At 39.3% G+C, this 22,165-nt stretch overlaps 1 protein-coding gene across 27 annotated transcripts in view; it reads left to right on the top strand.

Moving 5' to 3' along the window:
* LOC131761076 (myomegalin) overlaps positions 1-22,165 on the top strand; it is a 223,919-nt gene that overhangs the window by 95,369 nt on the left and 106,385 nt on the right. For 22 of the 27 annotated variants that reach the window (XR_010840732.1, XR_010840750.1, XR_010840757.1 and 19 more), the window contains 4 exons: positions 5,422-5,498; positions 8,058-8,181; positions 8,317-8,492; positions 11,777-11,894. Coding sequence is in view for 23 of the 27 variants with exons in the window: in XM_059071456.2 (XP_058927439.2) it covers positions 5,422-5,498; positions 8,058-8,181; positions 8,317-8,492; positions 11,777-11,894 (495 nt within the window). In the remaining 4 variants the exon portion in view is untranslated. The remainder of the gene's footprint in view (positions 1-5,421; positions 5,499-8,057; positions 8,182-8,316; positions 8,493-11,776; positions 11,895-22,165) is intronic. The other 5 variants (XR_010840755.1, XM_067034261.1, XM_067034495.1 and 2 more) reach the window with 1 other exon arrangement.

Below are 22,165 nucleotides of genomic sequence, written 5' to 3' on the forward strand. Positions count from 1 at the left end.
TTGCTGTACAAAAGCTTTTAAGTTTCATTAGATCCCATTTGTTTATTTTTGTTTTTATTTCCATTTCTCTAGGAGATGGGTCAAAAAGGATCTTGCTGTGGTTTATGTCATAGAGTGTTCTGCCTATGTTTTCCTCTAAGAGTTTGATAGTGTCTGGCCTTACATTTAGGTCTTTAACCCATTTTGAGTTTATTTTTGTGTGTGGTGTTAGGGAGTGTTCTAATTTCATACTTTTACATGTAGCTGTCCAGTTTTCCCAGCACCACTTATTGAAGAGGCTGTCTTTTCTCCACTGTATATCCTTCCCTCCTTTATCAAAGATAAGGTGACCATATGTGTGTGGGTTTATGTCTAGGCTTTCTATCCTGTTCCATTGATCTACATTTCTGTTTTTGTGCCAGTACCATACTGTCTTGATTACTGTGGCCTTGTAGTATAGTCTGAAGTCAGGGAGCCTGATTCCTCCAGCTCCATTTTTCGTTCTCAAGATTGCTTTGGCTATTCGGGGTCTTTTGTGTTTCCATACAAATTGTGAAATTCTTTGTTCTAGTTCTGTAAAAAATGCCAGTGGTAATTTGATAGGGATTGCATTGAATCTGTAGATTGCTTTGGGCAGTAGAGTCATTTTCACAATGTTGATTCTTCCAATCCAAGAACATGGTATATTTCTCCACCTATTTGTATCATCTTTAATTTCTTTCATCAGTGTCTTATACTTTTCTGCATACAAGTCTTTTGTCTCCTTAGGTAGGTTTATTCCTAGATATTTTATTCTTTTTGTTGCAGTGGTAAATGGGAGTGTTTTCTTAATTTCACTCTCAGATTTTTCATCATTAGTGTATAAGAATGCCAGAGATTTCTGTGCATTAATTTGGTATCCTGCTACTTTACCAAATTCATTGATTAGCTCTAGTAGTTTTCTGGTAGCATCCTTAGTATTCTCTATGTATAGTATCATGTCATCTGCAAACAGTGACAGCTTTACTTCTTCTTTTCCCATTTGGATTCCTTTTATTTCTTTTTTTCTCTGATTGCTGTGGCTAGAACTTCCCAAACTAGGTTGAATAAGAGTGGTGAGAGTGGGCATAAGTGTCTTGTTCCTGATCTTAGTGGAAATGGTTTCAGTTTTTCACCATTGAGAACAATGCTCTGCCTCAGATTTAGCAACCTTTTATCTTCAATGGGTTAATAATATACCTCTTAGGGAATATTCACGATTTAAAACAGAGAAGGTCTTTTAAAGGCTTCAGATAAAAAGTTTTTATTGTCATTCCACTTCTGCCTAGGTGTACCTGTTCCTGTCGGTTGGTTGGTTTACTCATTCAGTGCATTTACTACACACGAAGTTGCAAAACACTGAGGGCCTCAAGTTAGTCACAGCTGCTAGATATTTGAGTCAGGCATTATGCTGGGTACTTAGGTTATTTCATTTACCCCTCACTACACCGCTCGAGGTAATTTTTGTAACCCCTTTTTATTGATGAGGAAATTATGTTCTAAGAGGATAAATAACTTACACAGAAAAGGTCACCCAGGGCTTCCCTGGTGGCACAGTGGTTGAGAGTCCGCCTGCCGATGCAGGGGACATGGGTTTGTGCCCCGGTCCGAGAAGATCCCACATGCCCTGGAGCAGCTGGGCCCATGAGCCATGGCCGCTGAGCCTGTGCATCCAGAGCCTGTGCTCCGCGGGAGAGGTTGCAACAGTGAGAGGCCTGCGTACCGCAAAAAAAAAAAAAAAAAAAAAAAAAAAGTCACCCAGTTAGTAAGTGGCAGAATTTGATTTCTGCCTTTCTAGGTCTACTGTCCTGAAACCCATGTCCCAACATCGCAAAGCCAAAAGGCACAAGCTGACAACCAGCACACCTGGCTAGTTCCACCACACCATCATTTTTCTCTGTCCCAAGGGAATCTGTAATTCAGAAGTGTAAAAGGGCAGGTAGAAAGACATAGCATTATTTGGTGTGTCAATATTGAAGTACAAAAAGAATGATAGTCATGAAAAATCAGAGGCATAAGAAATGACTTTTAGTGGGGGAGATTGGTGGAGTGTGATGGCAGATAAGGCCGGATAGGTAAGTTGAGGTCAAATTTGAGTAGACTCCATTTTCAAGCTGAGTAGTGTAAAATTTAACTGCTGTGCAATTAAAAACCATGAAAAGCTTTCTGAGTAAAGGGAGTAAACTAATCAGAAATATGCTTTAGGAAAAATTTAAATGGTGGAGAGACTGAGGTTGGGGAGATCAGTTTTGAAACTATTCACTCTGATCCCAGTGATAAGGAAGGAGTACCTTATAGGGTGGTAACCATGGGTGCTGGAGAGGAGGGGCAAGATTGGAAAGAGATTTTGAAATACCCAGTGCTGACTTCTGTTAAGAGATGCTTGAAGGCATTGTATAGTTTTGCTCTTCAGTTCAGATATAATAATGATGTTCCCTAGGTACTGGACACTGTTCTAACTGCCTGTGTGATATGCAATATGTAATCATTGTTATCATTTAATTATAACCACTATAACTTCCTAGGGCTTTTTGAAACATTTTTTATAATTTAATTGAAATAAAATTCACATACCAATACAACTCACTCATTTAAAGTGCACAGTGTACACATTAGTGTTTCTAGAATATTCACAGAGTTGTGCAAATATCATAGCAATCAGTTTTAGAACATTTTCATCACTCCACAAAGAAACCCCAAACCCATTAACCATCACTTCCCAATTCTCCTATCGCCCCCAGCCCTAGTCAACCACCTATCTACTTTGTTTCTCTGGATTTGCCTATTCTGGACATTTCATATAAATGGAATCATACAATGTGTGGTTTCTGTGACTGACTTCTTTTACTTATCATAATGTTTTCAAGGTTCAGCCATGTTGTAGCATCTATCATTCCTCTTTGTGGCCAAATAACATTCCATTTTGTTTATCTGTTTATCAATCCATGGATGAAATTTTAAAAATTATTCTAGAATTTTGCTATATCAGATATCTGTGCTTGAAATAAGTGAGCTATGGAATGGACTGTAGAGAAATTGCTAGCTTAATACAATATTTCCTTATCTATAGTGACCTTCTCTACCCTTGTATATCTTACACATTAAAACTTCCCTGGGTTAGGCTATATCCTAAACTTCCTCATCAGTGATCACCTTTAGCATTTTAAATCCATACCTCAGAATTTTGCTCCTCTCAACTGGACTGCAGGCATACTGAGTATAAGAAACAAGTGTCAGACATCTTCATTATTCCCCACAGGACCTGATAAGTCCCTTTCCACATTAAGATTGCTGTTAACAGAGAAGGAGAGGGGTCTGCAGGAGTCAGAGCACACCCTTTAACACTCCCTGGCTGTGATCACACTTCTTTAATTTCAACTTCTTCCTCTCCCATTCCTAGAAGTGTCTTGTGGAATACTGGTGGGACACAGTATGCAAACTATTGACCTAGTTAATATAATGGGTAATAATGCTTCTAATCTAATGATGAAAGGACTGGTACATTTTGCATTAAGATCTTTTTTTTTTCTTAAGGTGGTCAGGCAAAACCGTTTCTCTTTTGATTTTTAAAAAAGCAGTTTTGTTTTGTTTCGTTTCTTTTATGATTCCCGATGTCACAGCTTCTGCTAGGGCAAAATTTTGAAAATCTCTATTTTTAAAAGGGATAGGCACATTGTGGATTATATGAGCAGTAGATCAATTTACAGAGTTAAAATTGAAGCCTTGGAAAAAAAATTTTTTCTATTTCCTTCATTATGTATTTATATGGGATGATGGATGGTCATTAAACTTATTATGGTAATCATTTCATGATATACGTAAGTCAAATCATTATGCTGAACACTTTAAACTTATACAGTGTTATATGTCAATTATATCCCAATAAAACTGGAAGGGGGGAAAAGTTATAGCATGTTAAATAAAAGGATAGAGTCTTTAAAAAAAAAAAAAGAATCCTTGGAAAGGAATCAGGTAATTGGTTACTGGTTTCTTTTAACCCAACTCTATATTGAGCTTTGCAGTACACACAAGGGTGGAAATCAATTCAGGAGAATCCTGTGTTTAACATGGATTGGCATTAAGACTCTGTTCAAGTGATGTGTCCTGAAACAAAACAAGCTACCAACACAGAGAAAATCTGATTAAACACAGTTAATCTATAAACTCATTGTTAGCCCAGTCCTCTAGTTCTAGGTACTAATATCATAATGAAAGTTTATTGTATTTCTTATCATTTAAGTTCAGCTTCACCACTGAAACTTTTCCTTGGATTAGGTGGGTGGATATTCTTCTGGAGAGTAGAAGGAGAGAAAGGTGCCCCCCCCCCCCTCACCAGCCACCCTCCCTTGAGTACATGCATTTCCTTGGATATCTTGACAAAGAGCTGATAAGATTTGGTGATAAGATAAGCAACTGCAGTTAATTTTGGATCCACTTCAGTTATTCTTGGAATTTAACAATTTATATATTTACTAAGGGAGAATGGAGAAATGTGGTTAACTATGAGGTGATTTTTCTGCAGAAAGAGGGTACAGAGGGTTAGAATTTAATGCTGGAAATTTGAATGTACTTGCATTTCCATGTGGTGGATTTTGTAATGCCCATGAGATTACCTTGATCCACCAGAATAATTGATCATAAGATTAGGATCTAACCTTGTGGGATGAAACTGTTTTAGCAGTTCTCTGTGAGACTTGTAAACTGTATTGTCTATTTGCTTGAATAGACAAGTGCTAAAGCCTAGAGAAGTAACTATATTTTTTCTCTTTTTTATTCTCTCCATCCTTTTCATTTCTCTTTTCTACTTATGTAGAAGAATAAAGCTAACGTGAAGAAGTTCAGATCAGATTGCCTAGGATATCCCACCTTTGGTGTAATAATTTTCTTTCCTTTCTATGACATATGATTAATGTAATATGTGATTATGACTGAGAACTTCAGCTCTCCTAGTCAGGGAGGGAAAACTGTTGTTTTTATAAGTAATAACAGTGAACACTTAAAAAAAAATTGAACTGTAGTTGATTTACAATATTGCATAAGTTTCAGGTATAAAGTGATTCAGGTGTGTATATATAATATATATATATATATTCTTTTTCAGATTCTTTTCCATTACAGGTCATTACAAGATATTGAATATAGTTCCCTGTGCTATACAGTAAATCCTTGTTGTTTATCTATTTTATATACAGTGGTGTGTATTTGTTAATCCCATACTCAATTTTTCTCTCCCCGCACACCCTACCGCCTTTCCCCTTTGGTAACCATAAGTCTTCTACGTCTGTGAGTCTGTTTCTGTTTTGTAAATAATTTCATTTGTATCATATTTTAGAGTCTACATAAAAGTGGTATAATATTTGTCTTTCTCTGTCTGATAGAGGGACTGTGGCAGTTAATGACAATTAATGCCTGTTTACTTTTCAGAACATCGAGTTGAAGGTTGAAGTAGAGAGCCTGAAACGAGAACTCCAGGACAAGAAACAGCATCTGGATAAAACTTGGTGAGTTGCAGTTTGAACTAGTTGAGCTCTTGGTCCTTTCCAGTCTGGCTTATTAACTGAGAGCAATAGATTTGGAACCAAATTCCTTAACCTTAACTCTGGCATTTGAATGCTGCATCCAGTTCAGAAACTGAAACAATGTGCTTTTATTTCCTTGGGCTCCAATAAATCTGAGAGATGTTGACATAGATTGGTAAATTCATCAGACCTAAACTTATAAACTTCCCATTCAGTAATCTACTAATAACATCCAGGGCTGACATAGAGTTTGGCGGAAATGGGCACTCTCATATAGTGCTAGTGAGAGTGTGAATTGTGATAACATTTTTGGAATGTGGTACTACCTATCAAAATAAAAAATTAGCACTTCCCTTGATCAAATAATTCCTAAAAGGAATCTATTCCTTATAAATAAAAGCAAGAGTATGAAAGGATAAATGTATAAGAATATTAACTGCATCATTATTTGTAATGGCAAAAGAAAACTAGGAACAACTATACATCAATAGGGCAATGGTTGAAAACATTTTGATATAAACGTACTGTGGAATATTATGTAGTCATTAAAAGGAATGAGTTAGCTCTATATTATTATCCTGGTGGGAAGTCCCTGATAGACTAAGTAAGGGGGAAAAGTGCTGAGTGATATTTAAAGTATAAGCCCCTTGCGTAAAGACAATCTATGTGTACATGTGTTTGCTTGAATATGAATAGAAGAAAACTGCAGGGTTACATACCAAACTCTTTAACATTGCCTGTATCAAGGGAGTGAGAGTGGAGTTTGTGATGGGGAGAAGACTTGAATTTTTTTTCTTTCTATACCTTCTGTATTGTTAAGATGGTTACTTTTATAATTTATAGTTTTTATCATTAAAAAACCCTTAGTTTTAAATGACAAGTACTATTGAAATTGTTACTAAAAATAATTTTCAGAGTATATCCTAGAATCAGTATACATTCAATCTGATCTGGCGTTCCTTCTATCTCCACAGTATTTCTTGATGCTTAGAATGATAGTCCAGCAACATCAGAATACTCAAACCAGACTCAACTATACACAGTATGCTGGAATTACTCAATACTTACTAAGGCATTAAGTGAACTAACAGATTTTAGGAGAACTTATAATAACAAATGAGTTACAAGTTTTGAGATTTGTGTAGTGCTTTTTAAAAAAATTATGTCATTTCAGCTTTTAATTAGGAGGCATTATCCTATTTTTAGCCATGAGAAAACTAAGGTACAGAGTGTTAAAGTCTTCTCAAATGAGTGTCAGAGCCCACATCTTCTGGCATCAAGTCCAAGGCTCTTCTGACTTCACAACAGCTGTAGCCTATTAAATCAGGCATTCCTGGCTGACTTACTCAGAAAATGTATAACATCCAATCTCAAGACATTGTAGTTAGCTGTTGTCTATTGCATTTATCAAGGAATATGGAGTCAAAGTTGATGATTCCTGAGGTCTATTTAAGGGCCTTAGGTTATTCTCTTGTGTCCCCTGTACAACAAAGACCCTTCTACCACCAAAAGGCTGCATAATGACATGGGAACTCAAGATAAATATAGTCTCTGGGACAGTGCTGAGTAGTGTCCACTATCGACCAAGGAATTCCATAATCTTTAGGGAAGTTCCATTTGGTCACCGTGGGCACAACCTTCTGGGCCAAATATTAAAACACTACTGGGCTTGGATAGAGCAACTTTGATTTATCATGAGCCTATGAAGGTTCAATATCGTTCTCTGCCCTGAGAACAAGAAGATTGTCCATGGTTCTCAACAAATGGCTTAAAACAAGAATAAAACCAAACCGGAATTAAGATCATTCAGCACCTGATACTGCTCCCAAATTTCTAATCCTCAGACATCCAAAGGCAGCTGTTGTTAGCTATAAATAAGCTGGTGACACCTTACCCACTTCATGCTAGTGCCTGGGCATTCATTCCTAAGGACATCAGAGAAGCAAAGCTGAGCCAGAACCCTGAGCTTCCATAGATTAAATGTCTGCTTTCTGCATGGGACTGTGGGAAAACTGGATAGAACTCTGGGTAGGTAGGCCAGATTCAGGACAGTCTATGGGTTACTGGCTGTAAAGGAGAAAAGCATTTCTGTGGCTGTCCAAATGGATATTCTATTCCAGCAACCTAAATGGAAGGAACACTCTAAATTCAAATAGCAAGACAGGCAAGGAACTAGCAAAGCACTCTGGGAGAGCAGTCTTAATGGGAAAGTCCAGGGACAGATGATGGTGAACATGGATGCTGAGTTCTAAACCATTTGATGACTACCTGCTTTTCATATGCAAGATTCTTCTCTTGAAGCTATAGCAGTAATGAAGCCTCTAGGGAGTCAGGTATATTGTGATTGACAAGCAACACAAATCAGAGTTCCTAAAAGATTACCTGAAAAGTTGCAAAGAGCAGTTCCACAAATAATTGCAGAGGAAAAAAATACTTCATTTTTATTCTCATCAGTGGGACTCTGAATTACTCAAACAGCCTTAATCGGTCCATTTGCTAAATTATATGACTGGCTCTGACTGGCCAATGCTCTGGTTTTAGCACTGATGTGGAGAATCTCAACAGCCATAATGAAGCTGAGCTCCGGCGCCAGTTTGAGGAGAGACAGCAGGAGACGGAGCATGTTTACGAGCTCCTGGAAAATAAGATCCAGCTTCTCCAGGAGGTGAGTATCCACGGCTAGGGGTCCCCTTTTACCTCTTTTCCAACTGCTCTGCCTCCTGGCATTCACCTTTTCCCTCCCTAAAGTACCTATGTTTGCAGCCTTTCAGGTTTTGTTCTTTTCTCCTTCTTTTTGCAGGAATCCAGGCTAGCAAAAAATGAAGCCGCACGCATGGCAGCTCTGGTGGAAGCAGAGAAAGAGTGTAACTTGGAGCTCTCAGAGAAACTGAAGGGAGTCACCAAGGACAGGGAAGATGTACCAGGAAACTGGGTCAAGCCCAACCAATACACTGAGGCCCTGGCCCAAAGGGACAAGTAGGTGCTTTTGGTGCTCTATTTGCCATTTGTCTTTTGCCTGTTCTCGAGCCTGTGTGAGTATATAGCAGCTGCACTGTTCCCTTTGAAGGACTTACAGTGGACCTTCACCATTACCAAGACTTTATGGTTCCCTCAAGTAAAGAAATCTCTTTTTAGGGCTGTGTCTTTAATGGTATCCATTAACAGAACTGACGAGTTGGCAATCAGGAGACTTAAGTAGGTATAAGTAGAACAATGGTCAAATGGTAGCAAACAAGAGACATGGATTCACTTATTCACATTTACTGAGCACCAGCTATATGCCAGACACTGGGCTAAGCACTCAGGTTACAGAGAGGAAAGACCCACTTCCTGTCATCAAGATACATATTACACAATTTTCATAAGTTCTCTGATAGAAGTAACATGGGATGCTCTGGGGCGTATAGAATTGTCATCTATTACAGACTAAAAGAGCAAGGTGCCATTGAAAATGTCCTGAAGGAGGTGAAATCTGAGGTGAGTTTTGATGAGTGAATAGGAGTTAGAAGAAAGAGTGTAGGAGGTGAGTGGGGAGGGGGAATGTCCTGTACAGGAGGCGACACCATTGAGGGGAGATACAGGGAAGGGCATATTTCAAGACGTGTAATTAGTGCTATGTAACCAGAGCAGAGGTTCTGGGGAAGACTAATGAGAGGTAAGCTGTATTGGGAATAGGGGGTCTGATTGTGCTGGCTTTGTACATAGTAAGGAACTTGAATTTTCTCATAAAGTAAGTGGGCATTTGTTGAGGCCACCACTGTGTCTTGGTTACTGCAGCAACTTCCTGTTCTCTTTACTTCTGGTTCTAGCCTCTGCATTCCATCCCAATCTAACAATTCAGAGCAGTTTTGAAGTGGGAAATTCAACAATATGAAATTGACAAATAATTTAGCCTCTTCAATGCATGATACTATGGTGGCATAAAAAGCCTTAAGTGGTTTTTTTTGCGGTACGTGGGCCTCTCACTGTTGTGGCCTCTCCCGTTGCGGAGTACATGCTCCGGATGCACAGGCCCAGTGGCCATGGCTCACAGGCCCAGCCGCTCTGCGGCATGTGGGATCTTCCTGAACCGGGGCACGAACCCGTGTCCCCTGCATCAGCAGGCAGACTCTCAACCACTGCGCCACCAGGGAAGCCCGCCTTAAGTGTTTTTTAACTGAATAGGTGAAAAACACACAAGGTACGCACAGTGACCAATGTGATCTTTTTGAGACACAAATCTGATCATATTATTGCAGAGCAATGTAGAAAGTTCTCCAACATCTTTAGGAGATAAAATCTGTTCTTAGTGTGGCCATCAAAGCCTGTTATGATCTGACCCCTGATTTCCCCCAGACTCATCCCCTACCGTGACCCCTTCATATATCACTGATGCCAGACTAGTAATAATAATGACGACTAAGGTTTGTTGGGCTCTTGCTGTACAGCTGAGCTGAGTACTTTACATTCTTGTTTAATTCTCCCATAAAGTTTAATTCTCTCATAAAGTTAACAATCCCATGAGATAGGGATTATTATACTTTATAAATGAAGAAATTGGCATTTAGAGAGTTATGTAACATGGCTTTAGGCATTGCTGGAATCAAAACCCTAAAGGCACAGTGCCTCCAGAAGCACACTGTGCTGTGTCAGGTCCCCAGAATTTTGCTCATGCCCTTCCTTCTGTGGGAAACGTGTGTTTTCCCTTCCTGGTGAACTCCTAATTCATTCCTCAGAACTCACTAAGGCATCAATGGTTAATTCTGTGAATGCTTTTGTGACAGCAGAATTAAGTCTTTGTATTGTTTTGTTTTATATGCACATCCATTAGTGTACAGTTCTCTGTGTGGTGTTGTATTTTCTTCAGATCTTCTCTGAGACTGTCTCAGTCCAATAAATGTTTGTCAAACCAAAAAAACAAGAAACAAATGCATACCTGACAAGTAAATTGAGGGAGTTCGTATCAGATGGCCTTGAATAGCTTTGTAAAGTAGGAGACTAGATTATCTGTAGAGACTGAGGGTCAAAGGGATGAATGAGGTATGAGCTTGAGAAAAGTAGAGACATTCTAGCACAGATACCATGGGGAAGTTGATATGGAGTCCACATTCATCATCATAATTATCATTATAGCTTGCATTTGTATAAAGTTTTTAAAGTTCTTTCTGATCCCCTAATTTTAGCTGATTCTCATACCTTTATTTAAGAGATTCCTACCTGATTTTCTGATACCCTTCACCTTTCTGCCAAACTATTTTCCTGCCAAGGTGCTATCACTATCTTACATACACAGGAATAATAATCACAATCGGAAACATTTCACCTAGTACCAGCACATTTCCTAGGACAGGTATCTCTAGTACCCAAAGACTTACACAGAGAGAAACAGCAAGATATGCCCTGCACGTAGTAGGTGATGAATAACTGTCTAGTTGAACCTGTGGTTTATATACATCAGCACAGCACGCATAGTCTTTGACAACTGAATTCTAGTCTGAATTTCTAGCCTCTTCTCCAGCCACTGTCTCTTCCCACCAGCCTTTCCCTGTTTTCCCTTCCAGTGACGCTTCCCCATATGTCTCATATCTTCATGCCTTCATTCCTTCATTTAAGCTCCTACCTCTGAGCCTGGAAAATAACCCAGTCTTCACAATCTCTTCTCTTGAGCTTCCCCCCAGACTCCTCCAAGTCAAATGAATTGCTTCTTTATCTTTCCTCCTGTAGCTCCATGGCAACACTCAGTGTACTATTTGGTATATACCTCTGGTGTGGTAGCACTTATTATATTCTATCTGTTGATATAGCTGTGCCTCCCCATTTCCCAAACTCTTGGCACACGCACCAAAAGAACTTAAGTTTCTTTAGAGCAGAGATTGTGTGTTTTCCAGTTTTATATTCCCAGTACTTGGTAGTGTGCATTGAATTATATACATAATGGTTACCTAATAAATGTTTTTTGAATGGAACAACAATAACAATTTTAAAAACTCTACAACTTCTGGCCCCTATTCCAAGAATTTTATATCTATGGTCTAAAGATCCATGGATTGGCTTCAAGAGGTCTCTGAACCTGTGACAATGTAAACAAAAAATCATTGGTGTATATATTTAGAGACTGGGGCAGAGAATACATGGCTTACTGAAGAAAAGTTTCAAAGAGTTCAATGACTCAAAAGGTAAAAACTTACTGTACTGGACCATGCTATCTTTGGAGTGGGCTGAAAAATAAAGGTAGTAATAGTACCATGGCCATAATTGTTCTTACTTTTTCTTTGCTCCAGAAGAATTGAAGAACTGAGTCAGAGCCTGGCTGCACAGGAGAAACTTGCAGAACAGCTATCTCAAGAGAAGCAACAACTGCTACATCTGTTGGAGGAGCCAGCTGACATGGAAGTGCAGGTGAGGTCTGAGCTGTACTTCCTGAGGCACAAAGCTTCATGCTTTCAGGAGCCCTACTTTACATTTACATGTATTAGTTTTCTGTTGATGTGTAAGAAATTACTACAAACTCAGTGGTTCTAAACAACATGAATTTATTATTCCAGTTTCTGTGGGTCAAGAGTCCAGGCATGGGTTAGTTGGGTTTTCTGCTCAGGGTCTCACAAGTCTGAAATCAGGTTGTCAGCTGGACTGCTTTCTCAGCTAGAGGCTCACTTAGGGAAGGTTCCACTTCTAAGCTCCCTCAGGTTGTTGGAAGAATATTTCTGTGTGACTGTAGAAGTTATGGCAGCTTGCTTCTTCACAGCCAACCACGGAGAGAGACAGTCTCTTGCTTCTCTCCCTTCTAGACAGTCTTTTAAGAGGTTCACCTAATCAAGTCAAGCTTCTCAGTGTACTATCCCTTTTGGTTAACTTAAAGTCAACTGAGTAGGGACCTTAGTTACATCTGCAACACTCCTTCACTTTTGCCATATAACAGTGCATAACTATGTAGCAATATCCCTCACCTTTGCTGTATTCTATTGGTTAGAAGTAAGTTACAGGTTTCTCCACACTCAAGGATTGTACAAAGGTGTGAATACCAGGAGGTGGAGGTCACAGAGGCCATCTTTGGATTCTGCCTGCCACCCTAGTGATGTATAACATGAGAATGTATAACATGGTTTTAATATTGAAGAGAGAACCCTCACTGCTGTGAAAATTATTGCATTAATCTGTATTGTTGTTCTTGGAGGTTACCTCAGAGGGAACTCCTCTCCTTCATTCAACTTTTAATTTACTAAAAAGATACTTTCTGAAGGAACCTTAGAATGTATCTGTGCTCAAGCAACATACACAATTACTAGGTATTCTTACAAATCTTAGATCAATGATAAAGCAAAACATGTGGAGCTTAATTTATTGGTCACATACACAAAGGTTGGAATCAGGATAAAAAGAGCAGTGCTAAAAATTAGTATAAAGCAGTGTTTCCTCACCTTTCCTGTGTCGTGACAAAAATAGCAAATGATAATAAGAAACATGTAGAAAAAGGCATGATTTACAACATAATCAAATTGCTTGAAACCAGTGACTTTTTCTCATTACCCACTGCTCTTTTTTATTACTCAAGTAATAAATAGCAATTACCTAAAAGTCTGCAAATCCAAATAAGCAAAAAAAAAAAAAAAAAAAAAAAAAAAAAAAAAAAAAAAGAATTACAGTTTACAATAGCTATGATAAGTATAGAAGAAAGGCAATGATTTCGTACATTTTTAAATTTGAGCACCTGCAATACATTCACTCATTAATTATAATTTTAAAAAATAATGAATGATAATATTTATAAGGTGTAGCAGTAAATGGATGGGGCTTCTCACTTGAAAGTGACCATCCTGGGTGCTTAGGCCACAATGAGGGCAGAAGAAATCACTATCTTGGCTACGCTGTAAACCCCTTGGACTCTGGATCCATTTTGGTTGGAAAGCTCTGGTTAACAAACTCAGGAAATGATGTGTATGCATATAATTTGATAGATATGAGTAAAAATTAAAGTTTATAGTCATTTTGCAAGATACATATTGAAATGTATGGAAGACCCCATAACATTTTTTAATTAGGAATAACTTGGCTGGGAATTAGGAGAAGTAGGTTTCTATCCTGATTCTTTCTTTATTAACTGTATGACCATGGATACATCACTCTCAGCCTCCATATGTGTAAAATGGGAAAATTAGCCCAAACAACCTCCAAAGTATCCTACAATTTTGACATTCTATTCTAATGAGTCCAGCATCATTGGGGAAAGTGCATAGTCCCCAAGGTAAGCACTTCGCAAGAAAAATACATAAATTCTGAAATAAAATCGCTCTCATTGTTCTATTTTTATATTTACAGACATATAGAAACATATATTTAGGTACACACACTTATTTTCATTAGTGTCTTTGGTAAGCACTGAAATGGGTATATGTAGTTCAATATTTGCAATGCTAATAAGGGGAAGTGGGTTGGTATCAGTTTTTCAAACAAACTTGAAGAACAGAAAAATTATAATTTCAAAGAGACTAAATTATTTACAGTCTATCCTAAAGGAATGCTTAGAACAAGGTTAAGTACAGCTTCTAGAGAATAATAACGTTGGGTGAGCAGAAGAAAGAAATACATCATCACATAAATTGTGCTAAATTGATATGCTTCTTTAATGTTGCTGGTACCTATAAAAATGTATTATTATTGTTATTGCCCAACTCTTTGTACATTTATAAACTTGATTACATCATGCTGTGAATTCTGTCAATCAGTGTTTCCCAACATTTTTCAGAGAAAGTTCAGTTTCATAGGAGCTGATTATGTGTCTATGTTACTCTGAAGTAAGGTGACTAAGGCTGGTCATGGTTGGAGGTGATTACCTGTGTCCACCTTCAGAGCCTCCACCACCTGAGAGCTGAGGGACTGTCATCTCAGCACAGTGGTGGGCCATTTTGAGGCACACTGGCCAGAATACCCAAGCTGGAAAGCTCTGCCACAGGGGGCCTCTGACAGTAGGTCCTCTCAAATGTGGAGGACAGAAAGCCTCCCACAGCTCATTTTCTAGCTTCTCCCTTTGGGTCTGTGCCTTATGAAGAAAAAAAAAAAAAACTAGGCACCAAGTACTGCTCAGTGTGCATAGAATTATTGTATATTATCATTTCTAAAACAGCCCAAGGAAGCCTGGCCAGAGAGTCAGCCTTTTAGTGAGTGTTCAGATAATCCTCTGAAAACTTTCTTCTCTCAGTGTGTGTCCAGATACCAAAAGAAAGGAAATGGTTTTGGTCACTGTGCTTCTATCTTATAGTCTATGGCCTAGACAGAAAGAAAGATTGAAATGATTTCTGTAATACCTTGGGAATATTTAGCCATGCTCAAGTGGTTCAGATTGACTTAATGGAAGGAAACATTCAAGTCCCAGTTTAGAGAAAGAATCTTGGTCCTTCGATAACGGATTCTAGTATGAAGTCTCCTGGATTTTATCTGGGGAAGCAGAGTGGTATGAAAGAATGAGCTCAGGTATTGGAATTTGATCTCAGTCAGCATCAACACTTTTTAGATGTATGGCCTTGGACAAGTTACATAACCCTTCCAAGTACAATTTCCTCCTCTGTAATGTTCGTCTATTTGTAAAGGGTTAGAAATAATATATGTGAAGTGCCTAGCACAGTGCTCAAAACATGGTAACTACTGTTGTCCCTATCCATGTTAACAACCTGAAAGAGTGAGGCTGTTCTTAAAATGAGTAGTGGCTAAAAAAGACATAGTCAATGAGTCAGATATTGTAAACTTCATTGACATTGTAACTATCTTTGTCTTACAAAAGACAATGACAAAATTGTTAAGTATAGCAGTATTAGTGAGATTAATGGTCACAGTTCTCCCTCTGGACCTGTTAGCCTTGCACATAGAAAAATGGTTTTATAGGCAAAGACCAAACTCAAAGTTGTCTATTTGTGTTATTGCTCCCCAGGAAGACCACAACAGAGTGTGAATTATTCAGGGCAAATTGATCACAATGAGAATTATATCTCACTTTAGTCTCCTAGACAAAAAGAAATATTGAAGCACATTCTATAACATCTTGGGGTCATGTAGTCACACTCAAATGGTTCAGATTATTATAATATAAAACCTAGAAGTAAAGTCACAGGATTTCTTAAATACATATTCCAAATATAATTTAAAATATTTATCAATGAATATTCAACAACTTTTCTGTAGTAGTAACATCAGCACAATATGGTAGCATTTTCTATGTGCCAGGTGCTGCTCTAAATACCTTATATAATTAACTCAAATTAATTTAAGCCTCAGAGCAATCCAGTGAAGTAGATACTGAACTACATGAAACATAAAAAGAGATTAATTTATAATAAACTAATGTTTATTTTAATATGTGAATTCTTGGGCACAGCTATATTAAAGGATATAAAGAAATAGGCAGGTGCTTGTATGGGAAGTCACAGCTTCAAATGCAGTCTGGTGCAGGCATGTTATATTGGCAGTTCAGAAATGGCAAGGGGTAGTGCCGTTAATTATGATCCAGTGGCAGTGCCAAAGTGAAAAACTGTTGGTAAATTTCCAAATAAACAAATAAATTAAATAATATTCCTTTAATTTACATAGCAGTTTAACTCAGAGAAAAGTCAGAGTATATTAACGTTGTGTTCATATATACAACAGAATTAAGTCCTAGGTCCAGATGATTATATAAACAGTTTGATTACCTGCATCACTGCCCAGTGGAACATTTGAAAGTCATTCACATTTTGGAATAATGCTTTGTCCTGCCCATTGCAAGTTGTGTAGCCCCGCTAGCCCCTCTCATCATTGAAACAAGAAATGCCCCTGCAAATTTCCAAAATGCACTCTAGGATATGGCTGCTTGATGAGAACCACTGGTCTAGGGGGTCCTGGCCTTCAAAGCATTTAAAGCCCAATAAGAGATTGGCATGTAAACAAAGAACTAAAATGCAGTGTGATAAATGAAGAGAGAGAAGTATACTCATAGTGCTAAGAGGACCCAGAGATGAGAGGGATTAAATCTATCTTTGGAGGTCAGAGAAAGCCTCACTTGGAAGTCAGCCTTGACCTGGGGCCTTAAAGGCTGAGTACACCAGGCAGAAAGTAGGAGAAGGGCATTCTAGGTTAGGGGAACAATATATACAATGGTGTGGAACACACTTAAGGAATTGGAAGTAATTGGTGTTATCAAATATATGATAAATGTTGGAGAATGATGGAATATATAGCTGGAAAGTCCCATAAATATCAAGCTAAGGACTTCATGTTGTAGGCAATGAAGAATTAAAAATTTTTAAATTAAGTAAATGGAATAAAAGCTTATGAGTTGCGTTATACAAAGGCAATCCTGGTGGTTGTTTAGACAGAAGACTGAATGAGCAGATAATTGATGTCACCTTTTGAGATAGCAAATCATGGTTTGATGCAGCTAGGAACTGCTTCAACTAGCCCATTCTGTGAATTAGATAAAGGTAAAGAATATTGTAAAACCAATTATAAAGCACTTTGTCTAAACAGTGATGTGTGACAACTCTTACTATTTGTGATACCTGAAGTCCTTGATGTGGGTGTTATCTTTGCTAACAGTAGCAGCATCTTAGTTCTACTGTATTATACTCAAACCTTAGTCTGCCATGCCACTTCTCACCACAGCAGCCATACCTCTACAACGCAGAAGGCACAGGTTCAATTTCTAAGCCCTGGGCCTGCTCCATAGAGGCTGAAGAATTCTCTCATCGCCAGCAAAGCCATCCCTGGAACCCCTTACAGATGTTAGGGAACGGAGGAGCTTGAGTTCTGAGGCTTGAACTCCACCTCCTCCCAACCCCTCACAATTGGGAACACCACAGTTGGGCTTTAGAAGAAAGAGAGCTCACAAGTCATACGCTTCTAGGTTTGAGTTGTCCAAATGAGAAACACCCCTCTTACTCCAACTCCCAGAGAGAAATACTTCTCATGTGATCCCAGTATGAAAGTCTGGACTGGGAAATAGTCTCTGAGTACAGGAAGTTTTACTTCAGAGCCTTTCTTCCTCAAATAAGAGAGACAGTTTTGATAAAGATTATTTGGTTTAATTGATTTTATTATCCCTCTAGTTGTTTGCCTTTTCCATTCTACCAAAACATTGTTCAGCATCCATTTTAGCTGGAGTGTACCCGTAGAATACTCATGAACTTCTTTTATATAATTAACTTCATAGAACAACAAAAAATGCCACAAACTTGACATGCCACGGATTGACAACACTCCATGTGTGCTCTCAATCCTCCATGGCCATTCGGATCGACAGCATGTGGTGACCAGGGTGCTCAGGAGCTTTGTGATGGCGCTGTCAGGCTGCGGCAACTTGTCCACCTTTCTTACTAGGGAGTCAGAAAATCTAATAAAGTGCAGTTTACAAAGCGTTTTCCTCTTCCTTACTGAAGGTATCCACAGAGTTGCAGGGAAAAGCTGGCAATCATTCCAGTTATTGATATTATTCCCTTCTACAGAATGGTGGAAGCTTTATCTCAAAGAACTTTTTAAATGAAACCAGACCTGGAGGGTAGGAAGGTGGGGGTGGGGGGTGGGAGGGGTGGCGTGGCGCGGAGGTAATGTACTTGCAAAGGAAATGTCTGGAGGAATTCTTGTTTTGTTTCCTCTTTTTTCTCTCCATCTTTCCCCCCAGTATTATATAAGCACGATTTATTAATGTGTAATTACACTGTGGTTGGCCTAAAGAATGAAACAGGACAACAGAATTAGGGAGAGGCAGTCATTAAGCCATCAGGACCTTCCTACTTACACAAAGCAGCAGTCAAGCCATTGCATTTATGCCTTGTCTGGAACCTAATGTAAATAGCACTGCATGCAGTGAGGCAGATTTCCTAAAATAGCAAACATTCCAGTGTTACTGTGGAGAGATCTGACGTAGAGGTTAAGGCAAGAATGCGCTCTAAATGCTCAAGGCAGAGACTGAAAACCTGGCAGGGATTAGCAGCTCAGGCAGCTTCAGCCAACTTCATGTAAGGAGAATTTTTTTTTAGAGCAGCTTTTCAATATCCCCTTCTTAAACTGATGAATATTGAAGCTGGAGACTCATTTACAAATCCTCATTCAATGTCACTGTCTCCCAGGCAAACCTTCATTGGTAACATGTCTCAGAAACAGACTTGATTCAGATGGAAATAAGAGGGGCTTCTTCATAGCTTTATTTATTGAGCACTTACAATTGCACAGGTACTGTACGGTGAAGGAAGAGGAAGACAAAGACATATAAGGTTTAGTCTCTGACTTCTAGGGATTACAATCTAATTGGAGGGTAAGAAAGTCTCTGATGGAAACAAAATACAAGGCAGGAGAGAAAGGGAAAAATCAGGGGCTGAGGTGGGCCGTGAAGATTCTGGTCTGTAAGGAATGTGTAGGATTTTAATAAGACATAAAAATATTAGGCATCAATTTATTCATTCAATGATTATTTACTTAGATCTAGGAACATACTGATAAAAGTACCTCAGAAGATAACAAGATGAGTAAAGTGTGGTTCCTCTTTTTTTTTGCGGTACGCGGGCCTCTCACCGTTGTGTGGCCTCTCCGTTGCGGAGCACAGGCTCCGGGCTCCGGATGCGCAAGCTCAGCAGCCATGGCTCACGGGCCGCTCCGCGGCACGTGGGATCCTCCCGGACCCGGGGCACGAACCCGTGTCCCCTGCATCGGCAGGCGGACCTCCAACCACTGTGCCACCCGGGAAGCCCGGTTCCTCTTCTTATTGAGCTTACCAGCTAAAGGGAAGAAGGCAGTATGGAAAAATGACACACATATTACTATAGGTATAAAAAGTGCTTTGGAAGGTCAAAGAAGAGAAAGATGTCTTTTGAGGGGATTAAGAAAGGCAGCTTAAAGAAAATACTTGAAGGTTGGTTAGGATTTTGACAAGAGGAGATGGTAGTAATGGGAAAGAACATTACAAGTAGATAAGAGAGCGGTAGGGAAGTTCCAGTTAAGGAAGCAGTAGTTGGAATAGTGAGGATATGCAGGGGGACGATGAGTTTAGGCTAGAGAGGGTGATACTAGAGTCAGAGGGCCTTGGATGGCAGGTCAAGAAGTTTATGATTGTGGGTAAGTCATTAGGTCTCCAGGTTACTATGCCAGAAAGTGATATATCTGAGATCTGTTTTAGGAAGATTAGTCTGGAAGGAGGAGCGAGTAGAGGAGAAAGAAGGTGACAGGACTAACTATTATGGAACTCTATTAAGGTATGAGGTCACTAGAGGGTAACCAAGAATGGAAGTTTCATGCTAAGGCAAAAGAACGAAATAAAATTTTAAGATATAATAAGTCATTCATTCATTCATCCGTTCATGTAATCCAGTCAATGACTGTTTATTGAGTGCCTACCATGGCCAGACACTGGTGCAATTAAGTGCTGGAGAAACAGTAAGAATAAGCATGGCAGAGTCCTTCCCCTCAGGGAGCTTACATTCTAATAAGGGAGCTAGTTAAATAACCACGTAATCAAACAAATAATTGCAAACTGTGATAAATACATTGAAAAAAAAAAAAAAGAGCAAGGATCAGCAAACTTTTTCTATAAAAGGCCAGAGAGTAAATAATTTAGACTTTGCAGGCCATAAGATTTTTGCTGCTGCAGCACAAAAACAGCCATATGCAATACATGAAGGACTCGGCATGACTGTGATCCAATAAAGTTTATTTACAAAAATAGGTGGGGGTCTGATTGAGCCCACAATCCATAGTTCCCTGATCCTTAATAGAGAATTAGGAGGAAGGAGGAGGAGGCACTATAGTTAAGGGGAAGACGTCAATCAATCTTTCCTGGGGTAATTTTGAGATGTCTCTAACACATACAGGTGCAGATACAAACAGGTAGTTGGCCATTTGAGAGCTGAACTCAGAGGAGAATTCTGGAATAAAGATATTCTTTTACTGGTTCTGAACACCAATTCCAACACGTGTATTGAGAGCAGGGACACTTCCCACACAGCACCGAGCAATTCTTAGGCACAGTGTCCAAGAATTCAACTCAATTCTGACACTGTCTATCTGGAGATAGCATCAGAGGCCATAGGTTAAGGATTCAGTCTTATAAGACTGCCTCCACACCCCTCCCACTGCTCCCTCCCTCCCCTTCCTCCCCACCCCTGGGCTTCAGACAACAGTTGCAATCCCAGTTCATCACCTGTGCTTCTGACCAGCAATAGATTACAGGTTCCAACCACCCCTCCTTGGACTTCAGACACCAGTCACAAGTCCAGATGTTACATGTACTACCAACTGTCTAAAAATTTAGAGGTTCACACGACCCCTTCCTCGGGTTAGATTAGTTTGCTAGAGCAGGTCACAGAACTAAAAGAAACATTTTACTTACTGGATCACTGGTTTCTTGTATCAGGATATGACCCAGGAACAGCGAGATGGGAGATATGCATAGGGCAAGGTATATGAGAAGGAGTGTGGAGCTCCCAAGCCCTCACCAGGCACCTCGCTGAATTTCCACATGTTCACCAACCCAGAAGCTCTCTGAACCCAGTCCTCTTGGGATTTTATGGAGGCTTCATTACAAAAGCATGATTGACTCATTGGCCATTGTCGACTGACTCAGCCCCCCACCCGCAGTGTCCTAGTGATATTCCAAAAGTCACCTTATTAACAAAATAAAAGACCTTTATCACTCTCATCATTTAAGAAATTCCAAGGGTTTTAGGTTTCTATGCCAGAAAGGGGGACAAATCAAATATATATTATTATAAATCACAAATACAAATTGGAAGTTACTCATATAAAGGTGGAAAAGGATGAGATGATATGGAAAGAGAATAGAGGTGAAAAAGGCCTAGGACTGACACTAATTGAACACCTACAAAAAGTTCATAGTGGGTATGACTCTTACTCTGAATTCACAAATTTAGTTTTGCAGGAAATATCACATTTACTTTCTTTAAATCAATTTAATGTTACCCTGAGTCCCTATCCTAATCAGGCTGGTGGGAAATTAAATTCCATTCATTTGGTTCTTCCTCCTCCCCACTCTCTCAGTTATGTGAAGGTGAAGGTCCCTGGGCTTTATCAGGTGTCAAAGCATCAAGGAGACTACTCTGATCATTGGTCCACCACTGAAGCACCCTTGCCCCAGCACATACAGTTCTACCAATCCTAACTGCTTGCTACATTGGACTCTTTATGGAGCCCCTTGACCTACAGTCTAACCTCTCCAAGTCACCCAGTGCCTTCTCCCACACAGGTCCTGCTTCTTCTGCAGGGCACTGATAATGGAGGTGGGTCCTTGTTACTCTTTCACCCCCTCTCCAGTCTCTTCCCAACTGGGGTGAAATCTCACCCTCTCCTCTTTTGTTGACCTCAAAGACATTACTCTCTTCTCTTCCCCACGGGGACACCTGGCTTAATCTTCTCAGTGCGTTTAGAATTTTATCCAAGTCAGGAAATGCATTTGACTTCAGGCAATCTCCACTCTTTGCTCTGCAAAAACTCCCAAGTCAAGGGAATGCTAAGGGCCTTACCATCAGACTAGGAAAGAGGTAGGTAAGGGTATACAAGTAACATATATATATCCAAAAATTTACCCTGTCACCATTTGGTTAGAGAAGAAATGTGAGATGAGCTGATAGAGAAGTAGATTAGGACCTTTTTGTACAGATATTGAAATGCCAAGCTAAGAGGTTTGGACTTCGTGCTAT

This window comes from Kogia breviceps, chromosome 1 (genome assembly GCF_026419965.1).
Source record: "Kogia breviceps isolate mKogBre1 chromosome 1, mKogBre1 haplotype 1, whole genome shotgun sequence".
In the NCBI taxonomy this organism is placed as follows: Eukaryota; Metazoa; Chordata; class Mammalia; order Artiodactyla; family Physeteridae; genus Kogia; species Kogia breviceps.